Below are 17,218 nucleotides of genomic sequence, written 5' to 3'. Positions count from 1 at the left end.
ATATATTTAAGAGCATTATTACACAAACAATGCTCTTTAATATGATCTCTTTGTGAAACGAGCTCACAGAAAGTGATCTTGGCTGGCCATGTCTGAGTCTAGTGGTAAGTGAACTACAATGACTGGAGATATGCCCAGTTGCATAGAGCAATTTAAGGTTGGATGTCATTCCTGTCAACACTGGCCTCTTTTCTTGGGAATTCAACCCCAACCCTGTTGTTTGTAGGTCAGACATTCTAGAACATTCTAGACTATGAGCCAGCAGTCAGCCTGCTGCTAAAGCTGCAGCCAAGCCCAGGGCTGATACTCTGAAAGAAACACCCACCTGGAAAGGCCCAGACTTGGATATTGTACCCCCAATCAAGTTGTTGGTCAATTTTATTTTGGATATTGTACCACCAATCACCTGGTTGGTCAATTTGAAATACACCCCCTAAACACTGGGAGTTCCCTAGAGGGCGCCCAGGTTCTACGCCCCGCTAAACATCCATTATGATTCATGCATTAATAAAGCAGAAAAATACTACAAACAAAATACCCAATTTTATTTAAATACGTTTTTATTTTGGACTTTTCGTTTGTTTAATATTGCAAAAACGATCATTTTTCTTCTGCAAATGGCTTATTTTCTGTTGCTAAAATAAACCAATATATTGTAGTTTACTATTGGAAAAAATTAAACTAAAAAAAGCAATTAGCTAACCATGAATCAATTTATAAAAAACGTTGGTGTGGCGACATAATAGTCTGCCCACTAGCGTCAGTATCGCAAAACGACAAATTGTCACTATGCTTGCAAAAGGGTTAATAAAACTGATTCCAAACATCAACCATCAGACCATCATTTTCATTTACAAAAGAAAACATAATGAATATCAATGAAAGAAATATCATACATTCATTCTGAGTATATCGCTAAAGGGTTGCTAAGATGCCGCAGTGTCGACTGTCTCTTTTCCCTTACGTTCCCGTCAGCAAGCATGCAGATTTTAATGCAATCTGCATTAAAATGAAGACTGGAATTTCTGTTCAACTTCTTGGTATTACTTTGGCTGAATAAAACCTTAATGAGCATGGGCCCTTTTACTGGCTTGGCTGTGGAAACTTCCCCTAAAGGAGCAAATTCACTGACAGTGCCCTATGGTCTGAAACCCCCCCTAAAACGTGATTTTGGGCCGAACCTAATGGGTCTTTTAGGGGGGAGTATCAGCCCTGGGCAGCCAAGTGGCATAGTGGCAACAGCTTCAGAAACTGACATCTGACATCTTGAATTTTAGAAGATGGTCGTTGGCCTAGTGGCCTAATGACACATTTTAAAATTAAATTTTAAAGTATCAACAATATTCAAGTCAATGTTTTATTTAGTGCAACAAAAATTTAGATAATTTGAATTCTATTTTAAAAAATTGCTTAGCCATTAAAGATGAATTTTTAATCGTTAATGCTACAATTTCAAAGCACTAACTGCTAGTGTCAAACGCAAGAGCCTCACCTTCCAAGTGCCATATCCTATTTGTGGCATTTGCCCTCCATTGTTGAGTGTTATATCAGGCACACCCGCAACTCTTTGGTAAGCCCGTTTGCTTGCATACAGCAAGGACTTGGTGTTCTTGCCAGCGCCGAATGTGTACCAAAAAGCATCAGCTATGAGAGATCTTTGTAAATAGGCCATTCTTCTCTCGTGGCTCTGCATCAAGTGACTGTATTTTATCAACTGCCTATTTGATGCAATAAACAACAATGACTCTGTATATAGTCTGAGATGATCTCCTAGATATTTAGCTGCCTACATTATTGGGCTATGACATAAATGGGGTAAACAATGCATCACCTTAACAGTGCCTGGTTTGACAGCCAGCCATACAGCCGGTCGTTATCGCTTACAATCAAGAGATTGTTAGTTAAGTCGGTGAACACAGAAGCTTTGCTAAGCTTTTATCATGGATATGTAAACCTTTATATATCTATAAATATTATATTCATATATCTATGGCTTTTATAAATACATTTGCATTAAACCTGACCATGTTCAGAATTTCTTTAATTTTTGATGTAAATTGTTTCACAACAACAATTCATGAGCTTGTTCATTAAGGAGAATTATCTTTAATGCAAGCGAAGACAGATTCTCGAATTGCTAATCAGATATATGGAAGCAAAGAAAACACATGTATATATGTGTTTTCATGATCAAATGTGTACATGTAAACACGGCGCATTTATACGGAAAACGAAAGTTCTATGATTGCCAATTGAGCCTGTCATTGCTATAATTAGACCTACTTTTACACATTAAATAAGCCATAGTGAGTCTGCTCTTATACCAACTCCAGGCTGCCTATGTTCTATGCCATATTCATATCCCTAATTCCAATCACCGCCTATGTCATAGTCATTGGGTACTGCTATATCTATTATAGTAGCCCTTTTGTTCTCCTTGTCAACCATTACAATATCTGGCTGGTTTGCCAAGACATGTTTGACAAATTTGAACATAGGAGGAAGAGGAAGTTGGCATGGCTGTTCTCATTGACCTTATGAGGAGCTTCTTGTCGGCATTGCAGTTTACAGAGGCTATACTCATCACATAGGGTTCTGTATACTACACCTGAGACATGATTATGCCGCTCAGTGTACGCATTTCTGGCTAGCTGCTTGTATCGACTGAGAATGTGTCAGAAGGTCTCTGGTGCATGCTTGCACAGTCTGCATCTCAGATCATTTCTAGTGCGATGGACCTGTGTTTGGAGTTGCCTATTTGGGAGCACTTGCGCCTGGCAGTGCTTAATCAAGCACTGCCATGAATAGCGACTCTGTATTGGCCGTTAGGTCACTTTTGTTCAGCCACATATATGTCTAGTGGAGGTTTATGTATAATTCTATAAATCTCAGCTGTTTCTGGTTAATATTTTGCGAAGATCATAAACGTCTTTTTTTTCATTTTTGCAACTGGAAAATGTTGATGAAACCAGATATTTTGTCAAAATTATTCCAAATATTATTAAAACCACAGCCTGTAACGTTACCGCTGCTGCAATAATATTGAGCTGTTAATTACCTTTCAAACACAAGTCTGATGTCAGAACAATGAAATATCTTGTCTGTCTACCTCGCCGTTCACCGAGCATTAATACTCTTATGAGTACCCAGGCAGTCTGTTGTGCCATGAGATCATCATGTGTAACATGTATCTCCACAATTACTTCTAGGTCCAACGAGGTGGTTGACTGGTACAAATGGTAGTGTGCTTGCCTGCTAACCTGACTGTTGGAGTACGAATCCTGTGGATTGAAATCTTTTTCCAAAAAGTTTAACCAGGCGAACATGACTCTCCTTATTACCTTTATTGAAATTATTGTTTTGAGCAAAACTAACTGATATGAAGGACGTACAAGGCGCCTCATGCTGAGCTAAATACTGGTTACAACTGGTTACAACTGGTTAAAACTTGAGGGAAATCTAAATTTCCACAACAAAATTAATGGCACTAGCATTTTGGCTGTATATGCATAGTAGTTTACATGATTTATCATTACATTTTTTTATTATAAGTTTTGACCGCCATGAAAAGTTCGCCAGTCGGCAATATACGAAAGCTGACCGGCATGCACATGGTTGCATACTGTTTTGCAATGGTCACGCATTAGAGCATTAATTACTATCAGACAGGCTTGTCTGAAAAAGGAATTGTGGTGCATGGGATTTGAAACTGTTGCGACTTCAACTGTTAGCTATACAGTACAACCCTTTCTCTGGCAAAAGGAAATACTTCTAGAACGTCTTGCAAAATGGTGCCTTATTGACCTCTACTCCTATTGTTTAGATTATCAGACAAATGATACGCATTGCTTGACCCTCTGCTACAGACAATAAAAGGTGTCCTTTTAATGGAATTTGGGGTTTTCAAGTTAATAGTGGTACAGTAACTAGGTTAGTAGTACAATAAGTATGTTAGGAGTGGTGTTAGTAGTATAATCACTATGTTAGGAGTAGTGTTAGTAATATAATCACTACGTTAGGAGTAGTGTTAGTAGTATAATCACTATGTTAGGAGTAGTGTTAGTAGTATAATCACTATGTTAGGAGTAGTGTTAGTAGTATAATCACTATGTTAGGAGTGGTGTTAGTAGTATAATCACTATGTTAGGAGTAGTGTTAGTAATATAATCACTATGTTAGGAGTAGTGTTAGTAGTATAATCACTATGTTAGGAGTAGTGCTAGTAGTATAATCACTATGTTAGGAGTAGTGTTAGTAGTATAATCACTATGTTAGGAGTAGTGTTAGTAGGATAATCACTATGTTAGAAGTAGTGTTAGTAGTATAATCACTATGTTAGGAGTAGTGTTAGTAGTATAATCACTATGTTAGGTGTAGTGTTAGTAGTATAATCACTATGTTAGGAGTAGTGTTAGTAGGATAATCACTATGTTAGAAGTAGTGTTAGTAGTATAATCACTATGTTAGGTGTAGTGTTAGTAGGATAATCACTATGTTAGGAGTAGTGTTAGTAGTATAATCACTATGTTAGGAGTAGTGTTAGTAGTATAATCACTATGTTAGGAGTAGTGTTAGTAGTATAATCACTATGTTAGGAGTAGTGTTAGTAGTATAATCACTATGTTAGGAGTAGTGCTAGTAGTATAATCACTATGTTAGGAGTAGTGTTAGTAGTATAATCACTATGTTAGGAGTAGTGTTAGTAGGATAATCACTATGTTAGAAGTAGTGTTAGTAGTATAATCACTATGTTAGGTGTAGTGTTAGTAGGATAATCACTATGTTAGGAGTAGTGTTAGTAGTATAATCACTATGTTAGGAGTAGTGTTAGTAGTATAATCACTATGTTAGGAGTAGTGTTAGTAGTATAATCACTATGTTAGGAGTAGTGTTAGTAGTATAATCACTATGTTAGGAGTAGTGTTAGTAGTATAATCACTATGTTAGGAGTAGTGTTAGTAGTATAATCACTATGTTAGGAGTAGTGTTAGTAGTATAATCACTATGTTAGGAGTAGTGTTAGTAGTATAATCACTATGTTAGGAGTAGTGTTAGTAGTATAATCACTATGTTAGGAGTAGTGTTAGTAGTATAATCACTATGTTAGGAGTAGTGTTAGTAGTATAATCACTATGTTAGGAGTAGTGTTAGTAGTATAATCACTATGTTAGGAGTAGTGTTAGTAGTATAATCACTATGTTAGGAGTAGTGTTAGTAGTATAATCACTATGTTAGGAGTAGTGCTAGTAGTATAATCACTATGTTAGGAGTAGTGTTAGTAGTATAATCACTATGTTAGGAGTAGTGTTAGTAGGATAATCACTATGTTAGAAGTAGTGTTAGTAGTATAATCACTATGTTAGGTGTAGTGTTAGTAGTATAATCACTATGTTAGGAGTAGTGCTAGTAGTATAATCACTATGTTAGGAGTAGTGTTAGTAGTATAATCACTATGTTAGGAGTAGTGTTAGTAGGATAATCACTATGTTAGAAGTAGTGTTAGTAGTATAATCACTATGTTAGGAGTAGTGTTAGTAGTATAATCACTATGTTAGGTGTAGTGTTAGTAGTATAATCACTATGTTAGGAGTAGTGTTAGTAGGATAATCACTATGTTAGAAGTAGTGTTAGTAGTATAATCACTATGTTAGGTGTAGTGTTAGTAGGATAATCACTATGTTAGGAGTAGTGTTAGTAGTATAATCACTATGTTAGGAGTAGTGTTAGTAGTATAATCACTATGTTAGGAGTAGTGTTAGTAGTATAATCACTATGTTAGGAGTAGTGTTAGTAGTATAATCACTATGTTAGGAGTAGTGCTAGTAGTATAATCACTATGTTAGGAGTAGTGTTAGTAGTATAATCACTATGTTAGGAGTAGTGTTAGTAGGATAATCACTATGTTAGAAGTAGTGTTAGTAGTATAATCACTATGTTAGGTGTAGTGTTAGTAGGATAATCACTATGTTAGGAGTAGTGTTAGTAGTATAATCACTATGTTAGGAGTAGTGTTAGTAGTATAATCACTATGTTAGGAGTAGTGTTAGTAGTATAATCACTATGTTAGGAGTAGTGTTAGTAGTATAATCACTATGTTAGGAGTAGTGTTAGTAGTATAATCACTATGTTAGGAGTAGTGTTAGTAGTATAATCACTATGTTAGGAGTAGTGTTAGTAGTATAATCACTATGTTAGGAGTAGTGTTAGTAGTATAATCACTATGTTAGGAGTAGTGTTAGTAGTATAATCACTATGTTAGGAGTAGTGTTAGTAGTATAATCACTATGTTAGGAGTAGTGCTAGTAGTATAATCACTATGTTAGGAGTAGTGTTAGTAGTATAATCACTTTGTTAGAATGAGTAAAATTATTTCTATTGTTATTACGGTAGTTTATCATTTGTATCTTTCTTGTCATCTCGCTTTCGTTAGGTGATGGCATGTCAAGGATTCGGTTTGGCAGCGCATGGAATTGAGTCAGCGCAAAGAAATATGGGCCGTTTATGCTGCATAGTTTATTCAAACAGGTGTGTCAAAGGGCTGGTTGATCAACTTAAGCGAAGCTTTTTCTTTACATAATCACCCAAAGTTATACAGATCAGTGAACTAGGCTCTGACTACCGTTGTGACTGCTGCCAGAATATCTCTTACAGACTGAATGAATATCTCAGATATATTCTTCTTATTCAGACAGAAGATCAGCATGATTAATATTTGCTGTTTAAGAATTTATCATTTGAGTGTCTCTAAAGACTGCAGTTGAACGCTGACACTTGTTGACAGCGTTTGAATATCGCTGTTTTCATACGAATGAATACTCACTTGTACATTACAGTAAGAACTTGTATTTGGTGAATGTCAGCAAATGAAGTTTTGCAAAAACAATAATTTTATAGCTTTCGAACTATCTCATATATTTTAATGTATTTATTATTGCTTATTTACTAGCAAATCGACAAAATATTGCTGAACAGAGGAAACTGTGAACTTCCAATAAAAACTAGCTCAATGTATGTAAGATACATATGCGTGTATCCATATCATCTGCATAATGTAATAGGAACCTTCCCAAAAAGACAGAATCTGTCTTATTGAATATCTTCATAGACATTTCAAGTGATTGCTGGACTAAATCCCTTGTAAACAAAAAGTTTTGAGGTGTCTTCTAACGAAAACAACATAATATAATGAATGTTCTCTTTTCTATCAATCATAGTCGCAGGGTGATTTTACAAAGATTAGTTTTCAGCGTTTTTCAGAAATTATACCAAAATTGTTGAATGTTTTGCAAACAAAAGAGTGCATTGTACAAAGATGCCAGATCTCTAAATTGAATTTGACTTCTGTTTAAATTGGCTGAGCACCGAGGATTGCGGGAGTTTAAAACATATTACCGGTTTAACTCGCCAGTTTCATGGAGTAAAACTGGCCGGATAAATGCTTGTAAATTACAATAAACTAGATTTAGCCATCAACAAGATGTCGTACTTGTGTATTCTAGACGTAAAGCACCTTTCCATTGACCGCTTGTTCCTATCATGATTTACTTGTCTTGTTGAAGCACTGGGTAAGGTAGCTGGTCATAGTCATATAGTAATGAGTCTGTATAGAGCTCTTTTCTAAATTGTGTCCAACTTCGGGGTATATCTGTCAAATAATAACATATTACATGAGGCAGCAGGTTATTATAGGAAGGAATCAATCATGTAGTTTTAAATTATGTATAATATTATTATATAATATTATATCATATGATAATATAGATTATAATGACGGAACTGAAACATTATAGCAATGCTGTCAGCATGACTCGCAATGACTTGAAGTTTCAAGTAAAAATGTCTACGCATATTGTAAAGATGATCGCGGATATTTTTATTAATTAAGTCTTTTTTAAATGGTTTCTAACCACTGAGCATGCCCACAGACCCACGAGGACAGACATCAAGTCTTGTTCTTTCAGTTAAGTAACTGATTTTCTGCTAGACCAATCAAAACAATCTAATGCTCCTGACAACGCATTATTGGTTGATTACAATCATAATTGGTCAATAATACCTTTGAAGATTTTTATTTTTCAGATCTTTCGACAAATATAAGTTTTTAACTGATTCAGCTTACGTGATATGAACAAATTTTAAATGACCTCTAAAATTTATTTTTAAAATATCATTTCTAGGTCATTTAACAATCTTTTACCTAATATCCGGTCTTTTAATAAAGAAAGGTATATCAAGCGCTTTATAAACCATTTATTTGACTATATTGACTAACCGTTGCCCTTTTTGTTTTATGATTCTTGTATGGCATAATTTAGAAAACATTTGTTTAAAATTATATTTAATATATACATATATACATGTACATGTATGTATCTATATATATACATATATGTACGCACGTATATATACATACATGTGTATATATACATGTATATATATACAGGTATATAAGTATATATACATATAAGTATATATATATATACATATAAGTATATATACATATAAGTATATATATATATATATATATATATACTCATGCTACAGACGGTACTGTTTCGGCTATTGAAGCCTCATCAGTGCGGCTCAGAGCTTTGGCAAGGGACACGAATCCCATTACCAATGAGAGTTGACTTCCTGCCATATATATATATATATATATATATATATATATATATATATATATATATATATATATATATATATATATATATATATATATGTATATATATATACATGTATATATATACAGGTATATAAGTATATATATATATACATATATATATATATAAATATATTATTATCAGTAGAAATGCTAGTTTCATAAAGAATAATAAAGAACCAGCACTGAATACACTATGTGCACTACTACACTGTAGAGTAAGTTATAGTATAATGTATAACATGGAGAGTATTTAGCTGTGAGTTAATCACAACAGATCTGTTTCTAACAGACATAGGTCTGCTCTCCTCAGGGGGTAACTTAAAAAAGTTAGCTGCTGATGTCAATTCATTCCTTTTGTTAGTGTTGCTATTTCTGATTTGAATATTATGTAATGTTTTTCTAGTAGGCATAAATCGCATCGTTGTGTTCTGGAGTTGTATGATTGAGCAAGGTGCTTTTCTTTTCCAAGTTTTTTCAAAATGTTTGTTGTCTTTCAAATTCTATGTGTTTGCTAAGTTCTGTCTGATTTTGTTTACATTTTTGGCTGAACAAAGCTTTGTGATCATTGTACCTGGATTTGAACTCTGTTGCGCACAATTCAATATATGATTCTGTTTTCATGTCAGTTTTATTTGCTACTTTGGTAGACTATGTTTGTGGTGCACTTGTTGTCTGGTAGGCATTTGTCTTTTTGTCTGTAATTGCATTTTCTGTTTAGTTCACTCTGTTTTTCTACAGCGAGTTTATTGTTCTGTGTGTTTATTATGCTCTCTGTATAGAGCATTCATGAATGGCTGATTTTTAGTGTGTATATATTGAAGATTCTGTGCAAGGAGTGTTTTAGATCGTTACTAGATACTTTCACAAAGAAAGCAGCAGTCTAAGAAACAACAGTTTTTAGAAATTATGAAAAGACAGAGTGGAAATATAAACAGGTCTGAATAATGTGACAGTTATTCCCACAAGCTGATTGCAAATCGATAAACAAGCATTAGGCAACGCAAGCCGCTGACGAGATACGGCTGACTTTATAAAGCCACCCAAGTAAGACTTATTTACCTCATGAGATGGGCACAGTTCTCATTATCTACTAGTGGCTTTAACCCGCTTATGTTATGTTGTAATTCGTTGAGCTGACGCGCTGAACAGGGAAGACAGCTTTGGCTTTTTACCAAGAGCTTCATGAAAAGCTAAACTGGAACATTCCGTGGTAGTGACATATTTTGTAATTTAAGCGTTAAGCCTGGCGACGTTCACAGTTCTTTTAATTTTTAACGCAAATTGTTTCATGATAAAAATGCATGAGCGTGTTTATTGAGTTATCAATAATGCATGAGCGTGTTTATTGAGTTATCAATAATGCATGTGTGTGTTTATTGAGTTATCAATAATGCATGTGCGTGTTTATTGAGTTATCAATAATGCATGAGCGTGTTTATTGAGTTATCAATAATGCATGAGCGTGTTTATTGAGTAATCAATAATGCATGTGCGTGTTTATTGAGTTATCAATAATGCATGTGTGTGTTTATTGAGTTATCAATAATGCATGAGCGTGTTTATTGAGTTATCAATAATGCATGAGCGTGTTTATTGAGTTATCAATAATGCATGAGCGTGTTTATTGAGTTATCAATAATGCATGAGCGTGTTTATTGAGTTATCAATAATGCATGAGCGTGTTTATTGAGTTATCAATAATGCATGAGCGTGTTTATTGAGTTATCAATAATGCATGTGCGTGTTTATTGAGTTATCAATAATGCATGTGCCTGTTTATTGAGTTATCAATAATGCATCAATAGTGCAGATACACTATTGAGTTTCTAATCAGATAGATTATGAGATTATAGATTATGTACATGGAAAATGAAAGTTCTATGATTGCCAATTGAGCCTGTCATTGCCTGAAGTAGACCTAGTTTTACACATTAATTAACCCATAATGAGTCTGCTGTTATAACTCTTCTCCATCGTGATAATTTGTTAACATCACGGAACATCACGCTAACGATACTAAAGAAATTTCTCAAACTATGGAATGCTGTCGACTATCCTAGGTAATATTGTGCTGATCTACAAAGCTGAATGTCCTGAGATCAAATCTTACATGTAGCAATATTTAATGAAGCCCTTTGATTATATATACATGTATATGTATGGTTGATTATATATACATGTATGTGTATGGTTGATTACATATACATGTATATGTATGGTTGATTACATATACATGTATATGTATGGTTGATTATATATACATGTATATGTATGGTTGATTACATATACACGTATATGTATGGTTGATTACATATACATGTATATGTATGGTTGATTATATATACATGTATATGTATGGTTGATTATCGCTTATATTATGTTTGCAGTGCGAGGGTTTCATGCAAGATTACAAGACTAGAGTTTTATATTATGGTAGATAAAGCTGCCTCTACGCACATTACTTTACTTACTCTACGTACAGTAGAGTACACAGGTGTCCTTTAGCGGGATATAGCCGAAGCCGAGGCCGGGCCGTAGTCTACACACACAAAAAACAACAAAGGTCCACATAGTTATGAGCAAAAACTAAAGTATCCACCTAAATATCTCACCAATCCGATGAGCAGCACACACAAAAACTAAACCAATCGATAGAGCCACCCATCATGTTGAAATATTCCAAGTTTCAAGTCATGTCTTGCACAACTCATCTTATGGTTTCTCAAAACTTGTCCCAAAGTCCCTATTAATTTGAGACTGTCCGATTGCTGTTTTAGAAATGGTCGCCGCTAGCCTAACCTAACGTCCTGATTCAACATCTCACTGTTCACATCCCAACTATCGGGGCATTGCTAAAAGAGGGAATCAAAAAGTTCAGGACCACTCAGCAATGCCTCGATAATTAGTGAGATATTGAATCAGGACGTTAGGTTAGGCTAGCGGCGACCATTTCTAAAACAGCAATCGGACAGTCTCAAATTAATAGGGACTTTGGGACAAGTTTTGAGAAACCATAAGGTGAGTTGTGCAAGACGTGACTTGAAACTTGGAATATTTCGACATGATGGGTGGCTCTGTCGATTGGTTTAGTTTTTGTGTGTGCTGCTCATTGGATTGATGAGATATTTGGGTAGATACTTAAGTTTTTGCTCGTAACTACGTGGACCTTTGTTGTTTTTTTGTGTGTGTAGACTACGGCCCGGCCTCGGCTTTGGCAATATCCTGCTAAAGAACACCTGTGGTAGAGTAAGTACTTTACTAGCGATTGTGCTTACTGTACTCTCTCCAGAGTAGCCAAATTACATTTACTACCAATTCTATTGCCTCAAGTGTATAATATCAAGTATTAGCTGTCAAATAATGAGTCAAAGGAATGGATAAATTCAAAAAACACAAGAGAATCATACTCTGATGCAAATTCATCATTGTGGAAATGGTCAAATGTTCATTAAAGCATAGTCTAAGAGTTTTCCTCACTCTGGGCCAAGTACTTACAACTCCTTCTATAAATGTACTGTCAAGGAGTTGTCCTATTTTATGTGTAGCTCTATGGATTAGTCTTAATTTCAAAAGTACCTAAATAAGGCTAGTCATAAAGTTATTTCAAATTTATACACATAGAGCAAAGCCATAAAGCTAGTTGACTATGCTTAAGGAGTAAAAAGATAAAATTACCTGCTGTTTAAACTCATATCCAGCAAGCTGTAGTTTTCTCATGAGATGAAGAGAAGTATCATAAGGAATCACATCTAGAAACAATAAAAATTTCAGGCTTTCATATTTTATTTGTTTGGGTTTTACACAATGTCTCTTTTAAGTATGAAGAATAATGCAGTTAGATTATCATGTCTGCCTTGGTTGCCTATTCAGCAAACCAAAGTCATATATCTGGAACCAAACACACTGAATAAATCTTATTTGACAAAAACTAGGCTTATTGGCACTAGTTTTAGACATTCTGGATTAAAATCCCAACATATAAAAAAATGTGTTATTGAAAGCCTGAAAATCTTAACTAAATCGATAAATCGAAAGCTGCCGAAACTGATGCTGCCACAAGTTTAGCAGCAACAGGCTTTTCCCATGTTATGCAATCAATTAAAAAGACTAAACTAATCAGGAACAGACTGAATATCAGGTAGAATTGAAATCAATCAGTGTTTAGACAATTACTTAGAAAGGCTTCTTCTGACAAACATACTTTGCCATTAAATACTTAGAAAAAAACTTAGAAAAGACTTTAAAGGCCCATTACACAATGACTATTATAAAGTAGACCAATCATATCTTACCATCATTGATGTCACGTGTCAGCAAAAGGACCAATCATAGCTTACTATCATTGATGTCATGTACCAGTAAAATGACCAATCACAACTTACCATCACTGATGTCATGTATCAGTAAATGAACCAATCATATCTTACCATTACTGATGTCATGTATCAGTAAAAGGACCAATCACAACTTACCATCACTGATGTCATGTATCAGTAAATGAACCAATCATATCTTACCATTACTGATGTCATGTATCAGTAAAAGGACCAATCATAACTTACCATCGCTGATGTCGTGTATTAGTAAAAGGACCAATCATATCTTACCATCACTGATGTCATGTATCAGTAAAAGGACCAATCATATCTTACCATCACTGATGTCATGTGTCAGTAAAAAGACCAATCATAGCTTACCATCACTGGTGCCATGAATCAGCAATAGATCTTGTGTTCTTGGAACTGTACAGCGCTCGCCTGGTTTGCATTTGTATTTCAGTTCAGTGGCCAGGAGAATTGCATCATCATTACCCATGTAGCGTTGCTTCGTGAACTGGCCTGCAAGCATAAGTGTATGCTGTAAAAGCTTGTCAGCCTTGCATCAAATAATTTGATGAGAGTTTTCTGTTTAGCTGTCATGACTCTAGTAACTTTATTATTTGGAAAACAATACAAAGAGTGTGAACTGAACTTCACAAAGGTTGTTAAGTACAAATAGTGTGAGTCTTTTGAAGACCACACTAAAGGTGCGTTTGCACCAGAATGGTTTGTTGGAGTTGTGTTTCCTCTGAGAGAGTTGGAGTTAGACAAGCTTCTAGTATGTTCATGATTTGAATTTGGTTTACACCAAAGCAACTCTAACTCTGACTATACAAAATAGTCAAGAACATACCTAATGCTATTAATGCTAATTTAAACTGATCCATTTGGGGGAACAAATACTTATATTATATTTTCGGTGCTCTTGCGAGATATGATTGATCAAATCCATGTTGTACATTTTCAATGACGACTGTCAAAATTGATCAAACAAACATAGTATGCAGCATTTATCTAATTATGTGTCGGCGACTAGAAAAAAGCCAATTTCTCATTTTACACCAAACTGACTTTATCGGTGTGGAAGCAACTCCAATAAATCATCCTGTGTAAACGGCAGCTAAGTTTTGCACTGAATACTTCACATAATGGCTGCTAGTGTCAACCAAATTGGACCTCAAAAAAAGCTTATCTGTCACAGCATTAATCTTACAGACTCTGCTAAAATTGACTGAAATGTTTGAAGACTGCTGGCTTACTGAGGCTGCGGAGGTCGGTGACGGGGCTGATTGCAATGGCACATGGTACGATTCCTTTCTGTATGCTATGTAGTGCAACGAAACCCCCATAACCTTTTCCCATCACTGCCATTTTCGATCTTTTTATCTTGTTCTCAAACTTGGGGTTGTTTTCTAGATAGCTGCAATAAAACCTTCAGTAAACAGTTTAAAAAAAAATACAAAGCAGTCGCACACACATTACAAAATATCACGAAGATGTTATCCACAAGTGAACAATTGACCAGTTGCATAATTTTCACTGAGACATGCTTAGACCATGGCATGTTAAAAAAACTAAACTGGTTCATTATAACTTGCACAACAGGTTGATCATGGTAGTTGTGGCAGATGTCATAAAAATAACTACAGCGCACCTCCAGGTTATGACGTTCCTTTTGCAGTTTTTTTGCCTTAGGATGTGAAAAACAATGTTTTTTTGTCTTCTCGAAATGGCATTTTGCGCCATACGACATCAACAAAAATGTCTTCCATATTTCAAATTTCGCGATCAGCGTGCTAAATAAGTTGGAATAACAAACATGCCAATATGGTATTTGCGAAAATACTTTCGCAACGTCTGAAAGAGATACGACCCTCTTTCAATTCAAAATTCTTCACGCTTTATAAATGCTTGATATTGCATGAGTGAAACGACAATTAGAGAAAAGTAAACAAAAGTGAAAACTTATTGTGCATTCTAGCATTTAATATAATATTTATTATAAGCTTTAATTATTCATACTGTATATAACTACATATATAACTTAAATTTGTTAGCCATGGGTCCTAAGATTGATAACGACAATAAAGGAAGAAGAATCATAACCATACTGATAGGCAGATCATAACCACTAAATATACTAAATACACTAAAGTTACAGCAGGTAACTATAGTTACTAAGGTTAATATACTATTTTGGTACTAATTTTTAATATATATAGTGCGTATATAAAATTTTGATGTTTTTCTAGGGGTGTTTGTATTAGATAATTACTTTGGTTGTTAAAATTCCTCTATTCGACATTTTCGCCTACGATGCCGACACCGGAATGTGAATTTGTGGTGTTGACAAATGGAACAAAACAGATGTCATCAACAACTAAGATGGTATACTGGTGACATCAACCACCTGTATATAAATCTCAGTGTCTGTCGTTCATGTGTCCAGTTATAGCAATAAAGTTTCAGCAATGAAAAAACACCTCTCAGAGGATTTGACCTCAGAACGTTCAGGTCTCCAGTCCTACAATCTGAGCCACTACATTGCAATGTCTAACTGAACCCGGTGATGAATGATTGTGATCACATTCATTACATTATTAACTACCGTGTTGATCATTATGCGTAACATAACGATTATTAAACTGGTTTCAAACACGACTGTTGTTTTAGTAAAGATTTAGACTACTAACTTACTATTTTACCAGGTAAGTTACTCAAATCTATTTGGTAGTTATTTTATTACTTGTGCAACGCCGGTAATTCAACTAGTTACATAATATACATCGATGATGTCACTAATATCAACATAATTATACTGTTGATTCCATCAAAAGCAACGTAAACAGTTGATGTCATCAAAAGCAACGTAAACTGTTGATTCCATCAAAAGCAACGTAAACTGTTGATGTCATCAAATGCAACGTAAACTGTTGATTCCATCAAAAGCAACGTAAACTGTTGATGTCATCAAATGCAACATAAATTGATGTCAGACATGCCTGATCATCTGCATGACATCATGTGACTCCTTCAAACCTAGCCCGCCATAAATTGCTTGTTCTATTACACCGCCTCTTCCTGTTGAGCCTCTCAAATCAGCCTCAGCAATAATCAAGCTCTGATTCTTACACAGATATGTTGTGAGTGGGTCAGGGTAATGCTGGGTTGATATTTGCTGCCCAAATTTCTCTCGACTGTAAAAATAGCATCAACCACTTAATATAAAGGGCAACGCTTGCCTGTACCAGTTGTTTGCAAAAGACTCATATTTAGAATTGCACCTGGTGTCCTAAACTTTTAAAAACAGAGCAACAGAAAGGTATTACTTCCTATATATTCGCTGTCAAAAATCAGAGATAATAAGTAAAATCTAAGACAATTATTTTGTCAAAATTTGTTTTTGGATTACATAGAATGAAAAAACTATATGGTTTTAGATTTATAGTCTAAGAAAAAGATCTTTAATGTCTATGTAAACAATGTAAACAACAGACCTTTCATGTCTACTTGACAGTGTGGAGATGTAATTGCTTTAAATCATAAAACTAATCTTTGTTTAGCTGTATTTAGTGTACATATATACGTACGTATATTATATAGTGTATTGACCAGACTTGTGTTACCAACAGAGCGAGAGCATTAGATTAGATACATTAGATTGTAGCAAGCTAAAATTGGTAAAGAGAAAATTGAAACTTTCACATACCAGAACAAAATTTTCTTTTGTTTGCAGGTGATAATGAAATTTGCGGGTATTTCTCCTTTATAAACTAGTGTTATTCAATCCTTTTGTACCATTGCATTATGAAATAACTGATTGTTATGAGCTTTACATTATGGGGTAGTGGATTCTAGCTAACTTGCACGATTATACAATTTTTGTACCAGCTTTGTCAATATGTATATCTTTGAATAAGGCCTCTTTTCAGAATAAGTATTATCTATATATACATGTAATATATATATATATATATATATATATATATATATATATATATATATATATATATATATATATATACATGTAATATATATATATATATATACATGTAATATATATATATATATATGTATATATATTTCTCAAAGTTTGTCGTCTGTTTTCTGTTGTCTGCCCTTTGGTATGTCCAGCTATGGCTAATAAAACCTTGAAATTAAAATTCTGTGTCCTGATGAATTTGAACTCATGGAGAATGTGGCCCCAAGCTTTTTAACCACGGGCTCTATCACTGAG

General features: G+C 34.5%; 2 protein-coding genes across 2 annotated transcripts in view; both read right to left on the bottom strand.

Annotated features, from left to right (window-relative positions):
- Window positions 1-1,709, bottom strand: part of LOC137387278 (aldo-keto reductase family 1 member B1-like) — a 29,860-nt gene extending 28,151 nt beyond the window's left edge. The window contains exon 1 of the mRNA XM_068073632.1: window positions 1,493-1,709. Coding sequence (XP_067929733.1) covers window positions 1,493-1,693 — 201 coding nt within the window. The 5' untranslated portion in view covers window positions 1,694-1,709. The remainder of the gene's footprint in view (window positions 1-1,492) is intronic.
- Window positions 1,710-6,852: 5,143 nt separating this feature from the next.
- LOC137388194 (A-type potassium channel modulatory protein DPP6-like) overlaps window positions 6,853-17,218 on the bottom strand; it is a 101,724-nt gene continuing 91,358 nt past the window's right edge. The window contains exons 17-21 of the mRNA XM_068074699.1: window positions 15,984-16,178; window positions 14,241-14,401; window positions 13,360-13,500; window positions 12,338-12,411; window positions 6,853-7,645 (exon numbers count right to left, since the gene is read on the bottom strand). Coding sequence (XP_067930800.1) covers window positions 7,535-7,645; window positions 12,338-12,411; window positions 13,360-13,500; window positions 14,241-14,401; window positions 15,984-16,178 — 682 coding nt within the window. The 3' untranslated portion in view covers window positions 6,853-7,534. The remainder of the gene's footprint in view (window positions 7,646-12,337; window positions 12,412-13,359; window positions 13,501-14,240; window positions 14,402-15,983; window positions 16,179-17,218) is intronic.

This window comes from Watersipora subatra, chromosome 2 (genome assembly GCF_963576615.1).
Source record: "Watersipora subatra chromosome 2, tzWatSuba1.1, whole genome shotgun sequence".
Taxonomy (NCBI): Eukaryota; Metazoa; Bryozoa; class Gymnolaemata; order Cheilostomatida; family Watersiporidae; genus Watersipora; species Watersipora subatra.
This window is presented reverse-complemented; position numbering and strand designations above follow the sequence as displayed.